The sequence below is a fragment of the Panthera tigris genome, chromosome X, assembly GCF_018350195.1.
Source record: "Panthera tigris isolate Pti1 chromosome X, P.tigris_Pti1_mat1.1, whole genome shotgun sequence".
Classification (NCBI taxonomy): Eukaryota; Metazoa; Chordata; class Mammalia; order Carnivora; family Felidae; genus Panthera; species Panthera tigris.
Window position 1 is genome coordinate 31290687 of NC_056677.1, and position 21603 is coordinate 31312289.

At 36.6% G+C, this 21603-nt stretch overlaps 1 protein-coding gene across 1 annotated transcript in view; it reads left to right on the plus strand.

The window, feature by feature from the left end:
* Positions 1–21603, plus strand: part of CFAP47 (cilia and flagella associated protein 47) — a 543896-nt gene that overhangs the window by 179907 nt on the left and 342386 nt on the right. The window contains exons 27-30 of the mRNA XM_042974584.1: positions 3404–3504; positions 7247–7372; positions 8543–8774; positions 19861–20082. Coding sequence (XP_042830518.1) covers positions 3404–3504; positions 7247–7372; positions 8543–8774; positions 19861–20082 — 681 coding nt within the window. The remainder of the gene's footprint in view (positions 1–3403; positions 3505–7246; positions 7373–8542; positions 8775–19860; positions 20083–21603) is intronic.

Sequence of the window (21603 nt, forward strand, 5' to 3'; positions counted from 1 at the left end):
TTTCCTAATTGTGTGACTTTAAACAACTGTTGACTTTTTCTGGACCTTGCTATTGTAACCAAAGTCGAGAAAGTTAATACTTTATATCCTCAAAGACTGTTGAGAAAATTTATATAAGTGAAATAATGTATTTTAGATGCTCAGCACAGTAGCTGCCCCCAATAGTTCAAGCCCATTTCCATCACCACCAACATCTGCATCGTATCACCTCTGTTACCAGGAATCTCGGTCCTGATTTTTGCCCGTTGGAACTCTTCTAAATCACATACGCCTGAAGATTGCTATATAAATTACCAAATAGAATTGAAACCCATAATGTCACAGTCACTTCGCTGTTACTGCACAATGTTACAGTAATTTTACTGTTATTGTAATATTGAATATTTTTAGACTAAATTGTCTACCACTAATGGTTCCTGGCTATATGGATTGGCATAGAGCATCCATAAATAATACTATTATTCTCTGATAAGGTACCATAAAGTGCCCTATTTTCCCAGAAATATTTTTGTTAAATTGTAGAGTATTAGTATTGCTGACTGCAAGTCCCTTTTCTGTTTTAATGTATTTTTTTAAAGGAGGTCTTTTTTTTTTTTTTTTTAAGTTTATCCATTTATTTTGAGAGAGAGTGCAAGCAGGGGAGGGGCAGAGAGAGAAAGAGAGAGAGAATTCCAAGTAGGCTCTGCATTGTCAGTGCAGAGCCATACATGGGGCTCTGTCCCACGAACTGTGAGTTCATGACCTGAGCTGAAATCAAGAGTCAGACATTAAACCAACTGAGCCACCCAGGTGCCCCTATTTTCATGTGTGTTTGATAAAAATGATGTTAGTGTTTAAAGTGTCCATATTCCCATGATGTGTAAGTTGTATAATTTCTATATCATGTGCTACTCTATAGAAGAATGTCGTCAAATGAATTTTGTATATGTTGGTTTATTCTTTACTTTGAGGAGTATGTAAAATCAATGTTATCACCTTCGACGAGCTGGTTTTATACAAGAAAGAAGTAAGACTATTCCCGGGGCACCTGTGTGTCTCAATCTGTTGAGCGTCCAACTTCAGCTGAGGTCATGATCTCGTGGTTCCTAAGTTCAAGCCCTACATCTGGCTCCTTGCTGACAGCCTGTCAGTACATAGCCGTCTCCCTCTCTCTGCCCCTCCCCTGCTTGCAGTCTCTCAAAACTAAACATTAAAAAAATATATTTATTCCTGTTTCATTCTCAGAATGAATTTTATTTCAATCTTATGTTCTTTAGTTCCACATCATTTTATAAAAGTTTTAAGTGATACCGGTTGTATTTGTTCATTTGGTTGTTGTCCTGGGTAAGGTTGTCCCCAAGCTGACTTTTAGATGAAGATTCATGGATATGTGGTTTATTAAGGAATGGCTGCCAGGAAAAAACAAGGAAGGGGAGAAGGGAAGCAGAACATGGAATCAGTCATGCCACATAAAATGAAATTTAAGCTCCAACCTCACCTTGATCCCATGGGATCCTCTGGAGATGAAGTTACACCACAGAGTTTTTGTCCCGTTTGAAGCAAAGAAGCTGGGCTTTCAAACTCCTGCACCACGGGGCGTTGGCTGCAGCATCACCCAGGGGACCATAAATTTCCAAGGCAGTTGAGGCTTCCAGCAGCTCTAGTAATCTGACATTGGTTCTCTGAAAAAGATGACAGTTACCCCACCATGCCCACCCAGAGGATGGGAGCCTCGCACAAAGAAATTACATCCTAGGGGAAAAGGACAGAAGGGCAGAGCACCACAGCATTTGCTGGAATCATGTTTTTTTTTTGTTTGTTTTTTTCCTTGTTTTCTCTTCCTGTAATCACTGTTAAAGCAGAAAACATTTTTGGTTCTAAGATAACAATGATGATGGTATCTGTGGGTAAACTGTGTTATCTAATCTGAGAAATGTTAATTAAACAGAGTTGGACAGTTAATGGAATTTTGATCGATCACTACATTTAGCACAAATACACCATATATAGAAGTAATGATTCATGCTATCGAGGAATTCTCAATTTCATTTTAAAAAGGACATCATACAGAAAAAAACAATTGCATAGAGAAATACAATTTAATCTGGAATAGGGCTATCTGATACATGTGTTTAGGATGACGGAATAGAATGATTAGGGTTGGTCAAACAAGACAGTACTCAATATGTATATTTTGCACAATATTTTAATGCACATCAGTTGTAAAGAGAAAAACATAATGCTTTCTCTATGGGAAAATATGCAGAACTAAGGTGAAAATCAATTCATTTACATATAACATATGTTTATTTGAATGTCTCTGACAGCTCATTATATTGCTACAAACTTCTTTATAGTCTCATCCTATCCTATATTTTACTTGTATCAACTTGGATTATAACACCAGATTTTGTTTCACCTTGGCCAGTGACCGTAAACTGTGTAGAAGGGCTAATACAGTACATGGCAGACTCAAGAGTAAAATCATCTTGATAAATGTTATAATGCACAAGTAAAACCAATAATCCATGTTTATAGTGGTATGGATAAAGCATAGTACTTCTATTAAAAGATCAGTTGTACAAGGACAGAGTTGTCACATAAATTGGACAGGCCCAATATAACCTAGGAGTTTTGTAGTTCTTATTAATTTCACACTGCTTTTATAAAATAGGATAATAGTATGCAGTTTATGGAAGGGAGTAGTACTCTACTAGTTGAATAACTTTTGTAGTATTGCTTTCAGTTCTCAGATATATTTAAAGGACAAACACAAAAGACCACTTGAAGAAGTTAGATGGTATGTGCAATTTTTGGAGACCTTGTAGTTGAAAGAAACCTTGAATGTTATAAATGTTTTCAATGTGAAGAAGAGAAAGCCTGGAGAAGATACAGTGACCATTTTTAAGTATTTGAAGGAACATAATGGGGATCAGATTGTAGATTTTGTTCTCTGTTGCCCTGAAACGGAATGTCTGAAGTTACTGCTCTCTAGATACGAAATGGGTTGTCTCTGAGTCATGGGTCTTCCTCTGGTACTGTCTCCCTAGTAGTGTCATCTGAAGCCAGATACCATTTGTCAGGGATTCTTTACAAGAAGAAGGTGATTAAATTAAGTCTGAGGCTCCTTCAGTCCTAAAATTTCCTGAATCCATTTATGAACCTGCATAATTATAAGCTGTGTTCTAGAGCACACTTGACAGTGAAATTTACCATCTCTCTTAAAAGCTTTAAAAGTAAATATTCTTACACCATTAAAATACATGTGGTAGGTGGTTAAGAAAAACAAAGTAGGTGAAAAGAAAAATGAAAAATAATTCATGTCTTGATCATTTAAGGCATACAGCATACATAAAAAATATTTCATTGTGTTCACTGCATCTCAAAAATTTATTTTATTGAAATGCAATGTTTTCACTTTTAGGTTTTTGCTTCCAGTTACTGGAACAGCAGAAAACTGTCTTCTTACTATTTACCCGTATATGGCAACTCATCTTGATAAACAAACAATTATTTTAAAGGAAGGTAAGTTAGATATGACTGTCGTCTCCTACTCTCACTGTATATGCTCTTGTCATCCAAGCCAACACCTGAAGATAAAGTGACCTTAAAATTAACTGATGTTTATTAATCTCCTGCCATTTCCAAGAGCTGTGTTTAGCACTGAAAGTACAATATGGCAGTGTCTCTTAATTGTGAAAGTTGAAAATCTAGTAAAAGACTCATAAATAAATAAATACAAAGAAGATTGAATTAAGAGTATTGTACATGAGCTAGTTGGAGTGTTGGAGATGTGGGTGTGGTGCAGAGGGTAATGCTGACATATGGGGTCTGGGATGACTTTATAGAAAAGGTGACATCTGGGTAGAGCTTGACAAATGATCTTGAACAGGATAATCTGGGCAAAGGGCAATATAACAAAAGCATGGGGGTCTTACTGGCGACACAAGGCAGGCAATAAAGGGGCCACTGCACCCTTTATTCTGTAATAGTGGGAACCTTCTGTGATTTCTGAGTATCAGTGATTTGGAAAGGGAACAGTGGGGATGTGAGCTGAATTAAAATTGGAGAGTGATCAGTAGGCCAGCTGGGAGTTGCGGCAGAGGAAATGGTGAGAGACTAAGAACAATATGTGCAATGTAAGACATGGAGGAGAATGATGGAATCAGTCTCAGACGAGGAGAAAGGATGAAGTGTGGGAAAAACGTGTCATCTGTGTATATTGTCAAGGCCTTGTTTCAGTGCTGTATTGGATATCTTTTCTATGTTTGTAACCGGTTTTCTCCTGTTCTCCACTTCTCCAAATGTGTCCCACTCCTTTGGAAACTCTTTAGTTCTGTTCTCTCTCAGTCTCAGGGCATGACCTTTTCTGGAACTTTCCAGGAACAGTGGAGACCATCAGGCAGGAACACTCTGAACTTCCAAAGCGTGCAACTGACCCATCATCTTTCCTGTCACAAACCTGAGAGAGGCCAGACTCTCTTGCCTTAGGCCATTCCTTTATCTGAATCCCTTCATCCTCGGACCTTACTTAATCAGCTAATCTTGCTTGCTCTTACCCTTCAAATTATGCCTCCCTCTTAGCTGCTTTGGGGGCCAGTGCAGGATGACAGCTGGAGGAAACAGGGGCTATATCTTCTCAGTGGACAGGCTTGTTCCCAAAGAGGAAAAAGGGTGAATCTAGGCCATGCATTCCTGATTTATTCCTTGCAAATTTACCAGTCAGATAAACCACTCAATTTCTCACACAGAGGGAGAACAATAGCAAAGGAAACTGAATAATTAGAATACCATAGCTTCCTTTAACAGGAAGGACATGTCAGGGGTGAGGCAGAGCATTCTTCCACTTTACTGCTGTTACTTCACTACTGAGCAATAGTTTATACTGTTGACCCCCGGCCCCAACCCCTCTTCAAACTCTGTCTGGACTTCCACATACCATACTTCCCCGGGATTCTTCTCACCTTGCGGACTGTTCCTTCCAAGCACATATATATTACAAATTTTATACACAGTCTCAAAATTTAAAAGATTTCTGACCAATGCTGGTGTTATATTTTTATATTCTTCTAATATACTTGAGGGGTAGGGGAGATTTCAGATAATATAACAGAAAGAGCAGTGGATGAAGTATCATAGAACGTGGGTGGAAATTCTATTTTGTGTTCTGATCTCACCATTTGCCTTATGCTTTTATTGTTAATTCTCGAATCCTCAAACATCTGTTATTTAGCAAAATACGCGTGGTAGGAGAGTAATAGGATACTAATAATATCTATTTCAAAAGGCTTTTGTGAGGACTCACTAGAGTAAATAGCTATAAATTATTGTTACTATTATCATTTCATTATTATTACGATTATAAATATTATTATAATTGCTTTAACACTCATAGTTTTCATAATATCCTCCAAAAAAATGAGGAGTTACTGTATAAAATATTGCTATTTCTTTAAAAGAAAAAAGGGAATAGAATCTTAGTGTTTGATTAAGTATGAAATCTGTGGATTAAAAATAATGCATCCATTTCAGTAAATATTACTATAGAAAAACGTGATTTTTAAATGTTCTAAAATATCTTTAGAAATAAGTATAGTCATAATTTGTATTATATATTTAATGCTTCCTAGGCATAGGGTACTCTGCTAACTACCTTATATTTGTTATTTCATTTAGTTCCCCCAACGACTGAGTTGATACTCTTATTAATTTCACTTAACAGATTAAGAAACTGAGTCATAAAGAGTTTCAACAGTTTGCCCCAGGGAATTCTAACCAAATTTGTAAGGCCTCGGAGCCTACACACTTAGCTACTGTGCCCTAGAGTATGATATGTTCAATAAAGGTGAAATCTTAAAACATATTAAGTAAATCAAAAATTAAAGCAGTATGATTTATTTCTTATAGCTAATATGCTAAATAAAAACTGTTATATGAATCATTGACTTTAGTTGAAGGGTACAGATGTGGGTGTGTACCCCACTATGAACTTTTTATCATTTGATAGTAAGTTGAAAAGACATTGCCTAATGCATCCACAATGAATCATTCTGTCATTGAATTTTCTAAGGCTCATTTTAATGAAGTCTTTAGTAGTGTAATGTTGCAGAGATATACACACCTACTTGATAACGATTCTCTGTCAAAATCTGATTGGCTTTTTATTGAAGGAATGGAAGAAACTTCGTATATACCAGCTTACTTATCTATGTTATTGCCTGTGAAGTAACCCTCACAACAAATTCATGAGCTCAGAACGTTTGGTTTCATTTTATGTATAAAAACATGTTTCAGAGATCTTGTAGAACATACCATGGTTTAATAGCTCAGGAGTTGTAGTGCCAAGATTTCAAATTAGAAATTTCTAACTGCAAAGGCCATGTTTTTCTGACAGGATTACATTATGCATATATGTATACAAATATACATAGGTATATACATATGTGAACAGATAGATAAGTAGATAGGGAATCTGGTCTTTTCACATCTATTGCCTTTTCTTAGCATTGCCTTTGGCTGGGTTCATATTACCATGTTGGCAAATTCTAGTGTATAGACAGCAACTGTAGCTGGAATAGAGATTGAAAGCTGTGCAAAATAGTGTCAGCTCATAACGAAGCAGTGATTTCGTTTCAGAAAATTGAGAAGAAATTACTTCTGTTAGTGATGTTCTTCTTAATATTCACTTTTGAGCACCATATTTAATAATTCCAAAAATTTCACTGTAGAAACATTTTAAATGGTTTACACATCATTGTTTATCCTAAAGGTGAGCATTGTTCATTTCCTAAAAACTTTGATATGCCATAATAGTTGCCTTGTTAAATAAAATTAATTCAACTCAGAAAACCATATCAGCCTTTATCGTGTTTTTTCTTGACATCTTATTTTAAGTATAATGGACATTTAGACTTAAAAAAAAAAACTTTTTAGAGGCACCTGGGTGATTCAGTGGGTTGAGCGTTCGACTTTGGCTCAGGTCATGATCAGGTTCATGAGTTTGAGCCCCACAACGGACTCTGTGCTGTCAGCACAGAGCCTGCTTCAGATCCTCTGTCCCCCTCTCTCTCACTGCCCCTCCCCTGCTCATGTGCACTGTGTCAAAAATTAATAAAAACATTAAAAAATTTTATTCTATATATGTATATATTCATATTTATTATATAATATATATTTTTATGTATAATTATGAAATTCAGGTTCAGTAATTTGATAGTCATTTCACAAATGCTCGTTGACCTACTATGTTCCAATGTGTCATTTGTAGATAAGAGTGACATTTCTGTGAAGAGTGGAGAAAATGTGTTGCTTCCCTACCAAGAAGCTGGTTTACTCTCTTCTACTTTCACTAAATGTAATGATGCTGAGCCTGCAAAGAAAAAATTATTTGTTGGTATGTGGCAAATAAATAATGTACTGAGCAAACCAAGTATGAACATGATCTATTTAATATTATTGAGTTGAAAACTTAGGCTTTATGAGGTAAGAAGAAATCCATGAAGAAAACCATGCATTTTTCATTAATTGCAAGTGGGTCATATGCTCTGGGAGCTGTCTGCAATGATCTGGAGCAGAAATTCTCTGATGTTTTTTGTTCACAGCATACTTCCTATCTCATTACTTTCCCCCTAGGTCAGAAGATGTGCCAAGCAGTTCCGTTTATTAAATAGTTCGGTTGAAAAACCAAAGAGTAGTAATTCATGTGATCACCAGCATATGTTGTAGTGATATTTAACTAAAATGTTAAATATCCTGTAGAGCCCCTGTGAATCTGCTGTGACATCCCCTGTACTCTCTGTATAGTTAGGGAACTTCCAAACTAGCGGTTTGTCTGTTATTTGTTGAGCTGGATCTAGTATTACCTGTCTTAGAAACAGATGAGCACAGAGAAATAGATAAATATGCAAATTTGGTATTATCATTTGTAATGAACTATTCAAATATTGTTTTCTCTAGAATGAGTAATATTGAAAATGTTCCTGTTTACTGAATGGACCAAACCCAATTAAATATTGTGAGGTTTTTAAATGAGTGTGTGCTTGTGCCATTACATAGATATTTTTGAAAAAAAAAACAAAATCATTTTATATTGAAAATTTCTATAACTTGAGATGTTTTGTTTTATTGAAGTACTTCTCTTGGATATATAGTCATTTTGAATATGAAACCAATATTTTGTTTCTATGAGTTTTTCAGCTAAGGTTTAATTCTAATAAGTGGAACTGAAGAATTGTCGAAATAGTTTACATATGTAATTGAAAATGAAACGTTTCGTTTTGGGGAATGTTTTCACCATTATGACAAGAAGAAAGTTTAATGATTTTCTTTGTTGAAACTCGTCTATTTTTAAAGTATTTCTTTTAGGTCTTTGCAAACAAATCTATTTTTGTATTTTTAAGATACAATCAGTTGACTCAGAATTTCTTTGAGAACATTGAATAATTTGTAGAATGAGCTTTATTTGTCTACATGCAAATAGCAATAGCTGACAAGATATTTTACTCTCTGGTGATGTAACTCTTTTTTGTTTGTTTGTTTTTTTACAAACAAATGTGAATTTTAGGAATCGAAATAATACCTGAAAGATTGAACTCGGGCAAAAGTAAAACCTCAAAGGAAGACAAAGATAAATCTATGAAAAAGGAGGAGAAAAATGAGTACTTCTCTTCTCTTGAAGAAGGAACAAAGGCATATGACTTCTTTGAAAAGGTTGTACACGCTGCTCAGACCTGGTTCAGTCTCTTTGGCTGGCCTGAAGGACCCCATTCTCTTTCTATTCCAGAAACTATAAGAAGGTAACAGTTATGTGTTTCTCTAAATCCCTTGCTTTGTATCATATAATAAAATGTAATATATTCTTTGAGGTTGTTTTAGGTGAAACACAATGTTAAATTATTTTGCTCTACACTCATAAATTATGAGGACGCTATTCAGAAAAGCAAAAGAGTGCAAATATAGATTCTTTAGTATTCGTGTGATTTTTAATTTCTTCTAAACATCTTATGATTTGAGGTCAGTACTGACAATCTCTTAACCTCAGTTTCCTCCTCTGTCAAATGAGAAGGGGTAAACTATGGGTAGGAAAAGCCCTTGTACATTTTAAAAAGTTTGGAAATTCCCCATGTATAGCTAAGGAAATACCAGCTCTCGATCTAGAGTATAGCCTGGTAGACGGTACATTTACATTAGTCTTTTATGTGCTTTTTAGGACTCAGCATGTCTAAAGTAGATAAACTGCCTTGGTTTATATCAAATCATTTAATTCTGTTGTTAATTTAAACTGGAATTTAGGCACCACCTTTGTTGCAACTTTGCTGCTGTGGTGGTTCTCTGTAACTAGAAGGGCCATAGTAGAATTTTTGCCTCTATAGTTAGGAGCGAGGTAGGTTATGCTAAATCTCTAGTTTTCCTATAAGTTATCTTCTTCAGTTTTTTAAATGAATGGGACAATATCAGCTTCATAGAATGAGTTAGTAATATTTCATCTTTACCTGTGCTGGGGGAAAATTAATACAGCAGATATACTGAAAATGTACAGGCTTGATCATACAATCATCTGACTCCAGGGAATTTTTTAGAAAAGTTATTCTGTTAATAACTTTTTCAGTTTTCTCATTTGGTGTTTGTTCTGAAAATGGTACCTATTTTGAGTAAATTTTAATGATGTATTTTCATTTTAGGGGAAATCATTGATTAGACATTTCCAACTCATTATTTGACAATAGTGACTGCTAGTATTATTGTTTTTATGTTCATAGTCTCTTGCTCATTTATAATTTTTATTTAATTTTAAAAAACTTTTTTTTTTTTGAGAGAGACAAAGAGAGCACGAGCGGGGGAGGGGCAGAGAGCGAGAGGGAGACACAGAATCCAAAGCAGGCTCCAGGCTCTGAGCTGTCAGCACAGAGCCCTACACAGGACTCGAACTCATGAGCTGTGAGATCATGACCTCATGACCTGAGCTGAAGTCGAACGTTTAACTGGCTAAGCCCCATCATTTAATTTTTATTTATTTAACTTTTATGTCTCACATGATGAATACTTGAAATAATTTATCCATTTCTGTGTTTTCTAAATTATTTAATGCTGATTTTTTCTTTACAATTTACTTCTTTAAACTTGAATTGTATGTTTAATTATTTTCAGATCTATAAATTTATCTCATTATTCCTTGTTGGGTGCATCCCAGAATTTTTGCTATTAAACATTCTCATCTTTGTTGTTGTTGTTGTTGTTGTTATCATTTATTTATTTTTTCAGAGACAGAATGTGAGCAGGGGAGGGGCAGAGAGAGAGGAAGTCAGAGGTTCTGAAGCAGGCTTCAGGCTCTGAGCTGTCAGCACAGAGCCTGACATTGAGCTTGAACTCACAAACTGCAAGATCATGACCTGAGCTGAAGTCAGATGCTTAACTGACTGAGCTACCCATGTGCCCTCATTTTCTTTTTTTTTTTAATAAAGTGTATTATTTTAATTTTAATTTTCTATTTTCTATATACTTTTACTATAATGATTGCCAAATTGTTGTATAATGTGTTGTTGGATTTCCGTGGTCTTGAATACTTGCCCACTCACATTAACTTTGGGGCATTTACTTATGTTATTTTGTTCTATATTTTCATAATGTAAATGGTGCTGAAATTCAATACATCTGGGGCGCCTAGGTGGCTCAGTCAGTTAAGCTTCCAACTTTGGCTCAGGTCATGATCTCACCGCTTGTGAGTTCAAGCCCTGTGTCAGGCTCTGTGCTGACAGCTCAAAGCCTGGTACCTGCTTCAGATTCTGTGTCTCAGTCTCTCTGACCCTCCCCCACTTGTGTGCGTGGGCGCGTGCTCTCTTTCTCTCAAAAATAAATAAACATTAAAAAAAAAAGATCCAATGTATGGTTTAAGTGGTAGCAGATATTTCTGGATGTTACATAGGAAGGATTTCAGAGTTGGGATCACTGCATCAAATAATAAAAGCTTTTAAAAATCTATTTTAGTTTTAGATGATTTTCTAGTAAGTTTTCTATTTTATATCCCTAGTCATGAGTTACATTGCTGGTCTGGTTGTTCCCTGATGGATTTGAGTATCTTGCTATTTTGATAAGTGGGAAACAGCTCATGTCATTGGGTACTGCTTGGGGGAAGACAGTTCTAGAGAATATGGGGACCTTTCTAGCCCTGAAAAAAAAGGTGCCCCAAACCAAATGTTGCCCATCTTTGAACCCCCCACCTCAATGTTTCCTACATCACCCCATCATCTAAAATCACTCAGTTTTTCTGATAAGAAGTCCAATGTCATATTTTATGAGTACCATGTTCATTCTCTCAGAATTATTTTATGGTTCCCATTTCTCTGCTAATGTATTCTGCAGTTTATGAAATAAAATCCAAGTGTGGGAATATTTTATATCATTGAATCTACTTGGTATTCTTTAGGCCCTTTCACTTAGAAAACTCGTCTTTCGACTATTCTTCCATGCCTCCTATTTCCTGTCCTCTATTTTGTCTATTTTTCTCTGTTGTCTCTCTCAATCTCATTTTAATTTTTTTTTTCTTTTCTTCTCAACGTTTTTTTTTTTTTATTTATTTTTGGGACAGAGAGAGACAGAGCATGAACGGGGGAGGGGCAGAGAGAGAGGGAGACACAGAATCGGAAACAGGCTCCAGGCTCCGAGCCATCAGCCCAGAGCCCGACGCGGGGCTGGAACTCACGGACCGCGAGATCGTGACCTGGCTGAAGTCGGACGCTTAACCGACTGCGCCACCCAGGCGCCCCTCTCTCAATCTCATTTTAGAATGATGGAGGACCTGCGTGACTGATCCTTTATACCACTTTCAGTTATGTCCTGCGATATAACTGGACATATTTCTCTGTCTTTGCTTTCTTAAGTTTGTAGATCACTTTCACTTGCTCTTCCAGTCTTCTATAAAATTTTTAAGTTGGTTTTTATAGTTTTGTTTTCCAGGAACTCTGTTCTTTATTCCTTCCTCCCTCCCGTTCTCCCTTCTTTCCTCTTTAACTTTAATAATAGCATCCTTTTTTGTGTTTTATGGATGCATGCCTTCTCAAATATCTTTTCCACATATAGCATTTGAATTAATCATCACGATTTCTGTACCAGAGGTCACTTCCTCCTTCTGTATCTGCCAGCTGTAATGTTGGTGTCTCTCTTAAGTTCCTTTAGGAAAAATGGCGTCCTTTCCCCCTGTAGCCTACTGCTGTGCAGTCCATCATTTTAACTTATTCCTCAGTACAATTCTTTATTTTATAGATATTCTTCAGGTTGGTATACTAATGGTTCTTTCCCCAATTTGAGTGTTTTTAAAGGTCTCCAGTCTTTCTGACATTTCAGAAACATTTTGAGAGGGAGAGAAGATGAGCACATATGTTCATTTTATTATCCTGAACAGAAAGTTGCTCTTTCTCGTAGTTTGCTGAAGTTTTACTCTTCTGTTTATCCAAGCTTAATGACCTATCATTTCTGTTATTGCTTTCATTATTGTGGTCTAATAATCCATCTACTGAACTTGCTTTGAAATATGTTTCCTACCTTATTCCTGTAAAAATCATTTTGTGGGGCGCCTGGGTGGCTCAGTCGGTTAAGCGTCCCACTTCAGCTCAGGTCATGATCTCACAGTCCATGAGTTTGAGCCCCACGGTCAGGCTCTGTGCTGACAACTCAGAGACTGGGGCCTGTTTCAGATTCTGTGTTTCCCTTTCTCTCTGCCCGCTCCCTGACTCACACTCTGTCTGTCTGTCTCTCTCTCTCTCTCTCAAAAATAAAGATTAAAAAAAATTTAAAAATAATTTTGTGATGGTATTTTGTTAATGATAATGGTTCATATGTATTAGACTCTTAACTATGAAAAAGGTATAATTATATGTGCTTTGTGAGTATTCTTTACAATGAATGACCTGTGAGGTAGGTACTATAGTTATCCCCATTTTACCGATGAGGAACTGGAGGAACTGGAGAGAGAATAAGCAACTTTCTCAAAGTCAATCACCTGATAAATAGCAGAGCCAGGATTTGAACCCCACCATTCTACCCCCCCCCCCCAGTGCCAGTACTTTTAAGCATCATTCCACTTTTCAATTATTACAGGATCACATTAAGATTTAGAAAACTTTATGGGGTGCCTGGGTGGCTCATTTGTTTAAGTGCCTGACTCTTGATCTCAGCTCAGGTCTTGATCTCAGGGTTGTAGGTTCAAACCCTGTGTTGGACTCCACACTGGGTGTGAACCCAAATCAATTAAATAAATAAATAAATAAATAAATGAATGAATAGGATTTAGGAAACTTTAATACTTGAAAGACGTGAGCTCCACTTTTGTCTTTAGCTTTAGGCTGAACACTATATGTACCTATGGTTAGGTATATTAGTTCAAGACGATTAAGAATACAGTAGTCTAGAACTGAGGAGAGTTATGTAACCCTAATGTGTACAGGCCACATCTAGGATTTCAGACCAAATGAAGCTCAAATTCCTGAGCAAGCCATGAATTTTACTGAAGTCAGCCATGTTAGCAGGGAAACTGAATTGCCTGGCCTTATATGCACTAACCCCCCGACTGGAGGGTCATCTACTACAGGATATAAAACCTGGAAGACTAGAATTCATTGTGAATTATAGCGTGGGTATCAGAAACTTTTTGTTTTCCTTTTAACATTATTGAACATTTTTTGACATATTTATGCATCACCTTTCTTGAACCTGAAGATATGGGTTGTCAGAAATGCTGCTTTATTGATGTATTATCTCAGGTAATTTCACTCTTTACAAACACCAATTTGCAGCAGACAGGCAATATGGACCATTTCATTTGTTGATTTGGGAGATATTCAGGTGGAATAGCAGAAACCAATTATTTGAAGAGATTACCTTTATTGATTAGTAGTCTGTTTTCAGTTCTTCGAGGCCCTTAGATATTATTTATTTTCAGCCCTTTCCCAAATCACCAAAAGATGGATATAGCTATTGGAAACTATGAGAGAGCACAATTTATGTTCCAGAAATCATCAGAGGAAATGTACTAAATATCATAGTCCCCTAACGTTAACTTGGATGACTTGTGGAAATTCACATTTTTTTCCAGACACTGCTTGGGAAGGTCTCTATGCAACTGACCACAGAAACATTTAAATCATATTGGAAATTCCAGTGCATCTGGGAGAAGTGATTGCAGTACATCTCAGTGCTAGTCTGCACTTCCATTCCAACATGTATCACCTTCCAGTTGCCACACACTAAGAGCACATCTGGGAATGCCTCTCAGGAAGCCTGGGGGAATAGGTTCAAAGGGGAAATTGTTTCAAAGCTACATTCCATTGCAGAAGTTCTCATTTAGTGTAAATGTATAGACTCTCACAGGAAATCAAATGAATCATTGAAATGTTCTACCATTCATAATGAGAGCATGCCAAATAAAATATTTTTCATTGCCTCTGAGTCCTTATTTGTAAAAAGGAGGTAATGATAATACCTACCTTATTGGGTTGTTGTGACATTTAAAAGAGGAAATACCTTTATTAAAACAGAGGTTGGGACCTAGTAAGTATTCAGTAAATGTTAGCTGTTAATATTAAATTAAATTAGGATTATGTTAGTAGCGTTAAATATTTCTGACTTCCTGTATTGTATTCACCAACTCTTCTATTTGGTGGTGGAAAGTAAATTCAAATCCCATCTTTTCCAAGCACTCATACAAATGATATTTCATTAATAATATTTCTCCTTCCCTTGCACAGGATTTTTTGACAGCTTGATGCAGGAACTTCTGATGTTTACTAAAAAGCGTGAGTGTGTGTGTGTATGGTATGCTTTTGTCTTTGCCACTTTGAGCTGCTGGCAAGATCACTGATAAATTTAATAATATAAACATAAAGTTTCACCTCTATTTCTGGGCAGCCTGCCTATTCTTTCTGCCAACCATGTCCAAAAAAGTCACAAAAACGTGTCTTTAGACTGAGAGTGTTAGAATGAAACCAGTTAAATAACTGATTAGACTTGGCTTCCCTGAGTTCTTTTCACTTCTTCACATTACTCTAAGAATGAGGGATCATTTTACAATTTTTTTCCAGTTAGTTTCCTTCTTTAACCATTTTACTACTTGTTTGTTGGCAATAGTGGTAATTGGCAGGTGGTTTCTTTACATGAAAAGATAGATCACGACACAGGTACACCGAGCCTTTGGCTTGTGCATATTTTCTTTAAAAAAAATTTTTTTTAATGATTATTTATTTTTGAGAGAGAGAAAGAGCACAAGCAGGGGAGGGGCAGAGAGAGAGGGACACACAGAATCCAAAGCAGGCACCAGGCTCTGAGTTGTCCACACAGAGCCTGATGTGGGGCTGGAACCCACAAACAATGAGATCGTGACCTGAGCTGAAGTCGGACGCTCAACTGACTGATCCACCCAGGCGCCCCTGCTTGTGCATATTTTCAATTTCCAAAGTAGGGGCACTCTCAGAATTCAAACAGAAACTTAAAATCATTTACCATCTTATTATGTAAACGAGAAGACAAGGAATATGGTTAACAATTAATTATCGAGGTTTTAATCGATACGAAGTTTACATATGTGGGATATGCGTACATATAGATATTAAAGAAAATACTCTCGTTTATGCATCATAATTTGTGCTCCCAATGGACAATTCAGTTATTGACGAGCAACATCACCTTTTCCTCTAACAAACCTGAGGGCAGTATTTTTGTAGCTAATTTTGGTCAATCTTCACGTGCTAGAGGAAATTTGAAGACCCAAGCTGTTTCCTCGTGATGCTTTAAATCATGAAATAAAACACACATAGAGAAAGGTTCACAAACCAAGTACAACCCCTCAATTTACTCCTAGAGCAAGCCCCTGTGCACCTATCAATTTGACAGCACCCCAGAAGCCTCTTATGAACCTCACAATCTACCAAATCTCTATAACTGTAAGAAAATTACTAGCTTGACTTTTATGGGCAATCATTTCCTTGCCTTTTTATTTATTTATTTTTTTCAGTTTTATCATCCAAGCATAAATTGGTAAACTCCAGAGTTTAAGTTCTCTGTTTGAATTTTCATAATGTTTGTCACTATGTAACATATGGACAGAATTACAACTATGTGAACATGTGTATAGCTGCCACTTAGACAAGGAACTAGTCCATTGCTCACATCCCCGAGTCCCTGCCACCTCCACTTCCCTTCCACCTCCCAGAGTAGTAACAATTATCCTGAATTCTAAGACCAAATATTAGTTTTGTGTGTTGCTGAATTTTACATAGAAAGAATCATACAGTTTGCATTTTTTTGTAGCATCTGGATTTTTTTTTCCTCTTAGTATTATGTTCATGTGATTCATTTTAGCATTTAGTAGTAGAATAGTAGTAATGTTGTACACTAGGCCATTGTCTGAATATTCTATAATTTCTCCATTCTGTTCATAGATATTTCACTGGCTTTTGGAGTTTTCTATTATGAATAATGCCACTATGGAAATTTTGATATATGTCTTTTGTTACATATTTCTGAAAGGCATATATATATAAGTGAAATTGCCAGATCGCAACATAGAAATATCACCTTTAAAAAATTTCTTTAGAAAAATGGCGGGGGGGGGTGGTTGTCTGGGTGGCTCAGTCCGTTAAGCGTCTGACTCTTGGTTTTGGTTAGGGTCATGATCTCCTGGTTCGTGAGTTCAAGCTCCGCATCAGGCTTTGTGCTGATGGCACAGAGCCTACTTATGCTCGCTCGCTCTCCCTCCCTCCCTCCCTCCCTCCCTCCCTCCCTCCCTCTCTCTCTCTCTCTCTGCCCCTCCCCCTGCTCATGCGCGCGCTCTCTCTCTCTCTCTCTCAAAAAAATAAATAAATAAGGAATTTAGAAATATGATCACCTTTAGAAGATACTTCTAAGCAATTTTCCAGGATGGGTGTACCAATTTCAACTCCCACAGGTCAAATATGCAAGTTCTACTTGCTCTTTATCCTAAGAAATAGTTAATGTTGTGCGTCTTTTCAGTATCACCTCCTTCTAATGTATGTGGTTTGAACTAACATCTTACTGCTCTTGATATTAAGAAAATTTTCACATGTTCTTGGTTGTTTGAAAATGTTGTATCATAAAGAGCCTGTTCTTTGTAGTTATCGGGGTTCATAGGGATTCTTTCATCTGTGGTTTCATTTTTTGTCAATTTTGGAAAGTTGTCAATATCCTTTCAATTATGGGACTCCCTCATTCTTTTGGGCCCCTCTGCTTTGCTCACTCTTCTGTATTTTTCATCCTTTTGTCCCTCTGTGTTGCAATATGGATGCTTTCCTATGGCCTATATTTCATTGCATCAATTTTCTCTTCACTTGATTTAGTCGGCTGTTAACTTCAGTCATTGCTTTCATAATTTTACTTACTGGATTTGTGTATAAATTTTCCATTTATATATATATATATATTTATTTTTTTAATGTTTGTGTATTTTTGAAAGCGAGAGAGAGAGGCAAAGCACAAGCAGGGGAAGGGCAGAGAGAGGGAGAGACACAGAATCTGAAGCTTTTGATGACAAAATTCTTTTTTTTTAAGTTTATTCAATTATTTTGAGAGAGAGAGAGAGAAGTGGGGAAGGAACAGATAGGGGGAGAGAGAGAATACCAAGCAGGCTGCTCAGAGACTGATGTGGGGCTTGAACTCACAAATCACAAGATCGTGACCTGAGCCAAAATCAAGAGTCAGATGCTTAACCAATGGAGCCACCCACATGCCCTGATGACAAAATTCTTAATCTTAATCATAGTGCATATAATTGCTTTAAAATCTGTGTCTTGGGCACCTGGGTGACTCAGTTGGTTGAACGTACGGCTCAAGAAATGATCCCAGGGTCATAGGATAGAGTTCACGTTGGACTCCACACTGCATGTGGAGCCTGCTTAAGATTCTTTCTCTTACCCCTCTGCCCCTCTCCCCCACTCTCCCTCTCTCTCTCTTTCTAAAATTAAATAAATAAAAATAAGTAATATCTGTGTCTTAAAACTATAATCTGGGGGCACCTAGGTGGCTCATTTGGTTAAGCTTCTGACTCTTGGTTTCAGCTCAGGTCTGATCTCATGGTTCATGGGTTTGAGCTCCGTGTCTGGCTCTGCTCTAACAGTGTAGAACCTGCTTGGGATTCTCTCTCTCCCTCTCTCTCTACCCTTCCCTCACTTGCACTTGTGTGTGTGCATGCGTGAGTGTATGCTCTCTCTGTCTCAAATAAATAAATTTAAAAAAAAAAAAGCAAAGCTATAATCTGTGGGGCCCCTTTGTGTCTGTTTATATTATGTATTGTTTCTTTCTCTTTTTATTCAACTTGTTGCTTTTTCTCCTTCTTTAGTTGTAGTCTGGTTATGTTTTATTTCTGTTTAGATCATTTATCTTTTTCATAATTTTTATAGCAATATTTTAGGGTGTTCATTTTTTTCCATGACATATTTGTTTGTTGGTAACTTCAGGATATACTAGCTCTATTAGATATATTACTTATGACAGAGATGTCAAGTAACTTCCATAAAGCCACAGAGTAAGAGCCAGAGTTTGAGTAATGGCAGTTGTACCCTTACGTAAATCAATATACTTTCTCCTGTAATATACAACACAGACCTACTAGCTACCAAACTGGACAACTGCCATTCAAAATGGCCCCTTGAGCACTTTTTATTTCTCAGTCTAAGTTAGTAATACATTTTGATGGCTAGCCAACAGATAGTGTAGTATTAGATAATTAATAAACTATAGACAGCAAGAGTTGGTTGGATTTTTTTTTTACTCCATTTAAAAATTACCATGCATTATAATTCACTGAAGGAGGTATCAAGTAAGAGAGATTGCACTGTCTTATATAAAGAACAGAGACATGTATAGGAACAATAGCTCTCTGGGATTATCTTTAAAATGTAAATCTCCACTTATGAGGCCAATTTGCAGGATGTGTCCTTTTAATGGTTAAAATTTAAATTGAAATATATGTGTAAATTTGTTTTTGTGTATACATGTGTGCTGATTGTTTGACATCTGTTTTGAAAACTATTATAGGCATTATTATCTTAAAAAAAATTTTTTTAATGTTTATTTTTGAAGGAGAGAGAGAGAAAGTGAGCGGGGAAGGGGCAGAGAGAGGGGGAGACCCAGAATCTGAAGCAGGCTCCAGGCTCTGAGCTGTCAGCACACAGCCCAATGTGGGGCTGAACCTCATGAGCCATGAGATCATGACCTGAGCCAAAGTCAGGTGCTTAACCGACTGAGCTACCCAGGTGCCCCTATTTTCTTTAATTTAAATGGTATCAAATTTGAGTTCAGTGAGTTTGGATAACTTTGCAACCAGCTACTAGTTGCTGGGTCCAGGACTTAATCCCTATACTGTTTCTCCAAAGTACTTACATTTTCTAATCACAATCCAATCTTACAGACTTGACAATTGTAATGTTAGATAATAATGTGTGTTTAAAAGAAGATATGGAGGGGTGCCTGGGTGGCTCAGTTGGTTAAGTGTCCAACTTCAGCCCAGGTCATGATCTCGAGGTCTGTGAGTTCGAGCCCTGCGTCGGGCTCTGTGCTGACAGCTCAGAGCCTGGATCCTGCTTCTGATTTTGTGTCTCCCTCTCTTTCTACCCCTCCCCTACTCATGCTCTGTCTCTCTCTGTCTCAGAAATAAATAAACATTAAAAATAAAATTTAACAACAACAAAAGATAAAAGAAATTATGGAAACTTCTGGGGTTATCAAAACATCTAATTTTTACTAACAAATGGTAGCTGAATAAGATGAGCTTTATAATGCCCTATTTGATTGTAAATAGAATTTTATTTAGTCATTGAACATTTTTTTCATAATATAACATTATGAGATTTTTTAAATTTCAAAATTATTTTCTCATAGGGAGGTGTATAAAATGCAATTTTATTCATCAGCCTCGCCATCCCAAAAATTTTCCAGACTGAATGACTTTTCCAAACATAATAAGACCATTTATGATGTGATACTACACTTGAGTGGAAAACTGCCACCTGGAATTCATTCAAGTCAGTCTTTACCTGTGGATTATACTGAAAGGGTGATTCAACTTCATTTTCAACATTCTTCACTTCTTGACTTTCTCAAGTAAGAGCATGGATATGCTAATTTAAACATGTAATATTGGCTTGGATAGATACATAAGTAGATGGGTAGATTTTGGTATCATTTATCTTTTTATAAAATATTTACTAAGTTTCCTATATATATTACATATATAATATATACACACACACATATATATACACACATATATATATATCTGTAAAAGTAATAAAAAATAAAATAATAGAAAAATAATAGAAAATAAATATTTCATGAGCTATGGGATTGATAGTCTAAGGCAATTATTCTCAAGCTTTATCATTCATCCAGATCATTATGATAGCATGTTAAGTGAGTTGCTGGCCCTTAACCCACAGAGTTTATGATGTGAATTTGCATTTATAACAGTTTTAAGTAATACTGATTCTTCTTATCTATGACCTCACTTTGAGAATTCTCACATAGATAAATATATAAATCCATAGAACTAAAGAGTGATGAAACCAGTAAGTTTATTTCTCAGAATACTGTTCGTATAAGCTCAAGTTACACTGTGAATTTTTAGTCTGCATTGGTAAGGTTTTTAGTACTAAAATAATCAGCAAGTGAAAATTTCCATAAATGGTTGATAGAAAATATAGGAAAAATACTTGTCATTATAATGTCTGTATTCCTCTGCAGAGATTAAATGGTGAGTGAGCAAGAAATGGAAAAGCAATGTTTATTAAAAGTCTGAGGAGAGTGTTGGTGATTTATATTATTTTGTCTGCCTATATTTGCAGTATCCTCAACCACTGGAACATCCATAAGCAGTGTTACTGTTCCATCTAATCATGTTCCTGTACCACTAAAATAGCATTTGTTGCTTGTAATTATTTATGCAATAGGTTTCATATATTTTGAAATATATTAGTTTTTAAATTGGTTCTTATTTGTGTATGGAATCTACTCCATAGTTAGCCAGAGATGTTCAGCTACCTTAGCAGGGGTGGGGATGGAGGGTAACAAGAGGCATCCCAAAGGAAAGATTTGGTGTTCAGGGTTTTTTTTTTTTAATTTCCAAATTAGAATTTTTGAGTCCCTGGCAACATTATGGTCTTAAAAGTTAGACATAGTACAGAGAGACAGGAAGGTGATGGCAGAGTAGGAGGACCCTAGGCTCTCCTCGTCCCACCAACACTAGATAACTATCAAATGATCCCCAATCCCCCAGAAACTGACCTGAAGACTGACAGAACTACACAGCTAAGGGGAGAAAAGAGGCCATATTGAAGAAGGTGGGAAGGATGGAGAGGTGGTTTAGGGGAGAAATAGATCCTGGCTGCTACAGAGGGGAGGCAGCCGTGGTCACCGAGAAGGGTGAGAGCCAGAGGAGCACACAGGGAAACACACAAGGAGAATGTTTCCCCCTAACCATTGGTTTGGAAAACGAGAGGAACCAGAGAAGCTGAATTTCGGAGCTGAATTTTGTGAGTTCTTGCCACCAATGGGCTTAAACCCTGGAATTTTAAAGATCAGTAGTCTTGGCTGTGATAGAGCTTGGAGGGCACTGTGCTCCTCTAG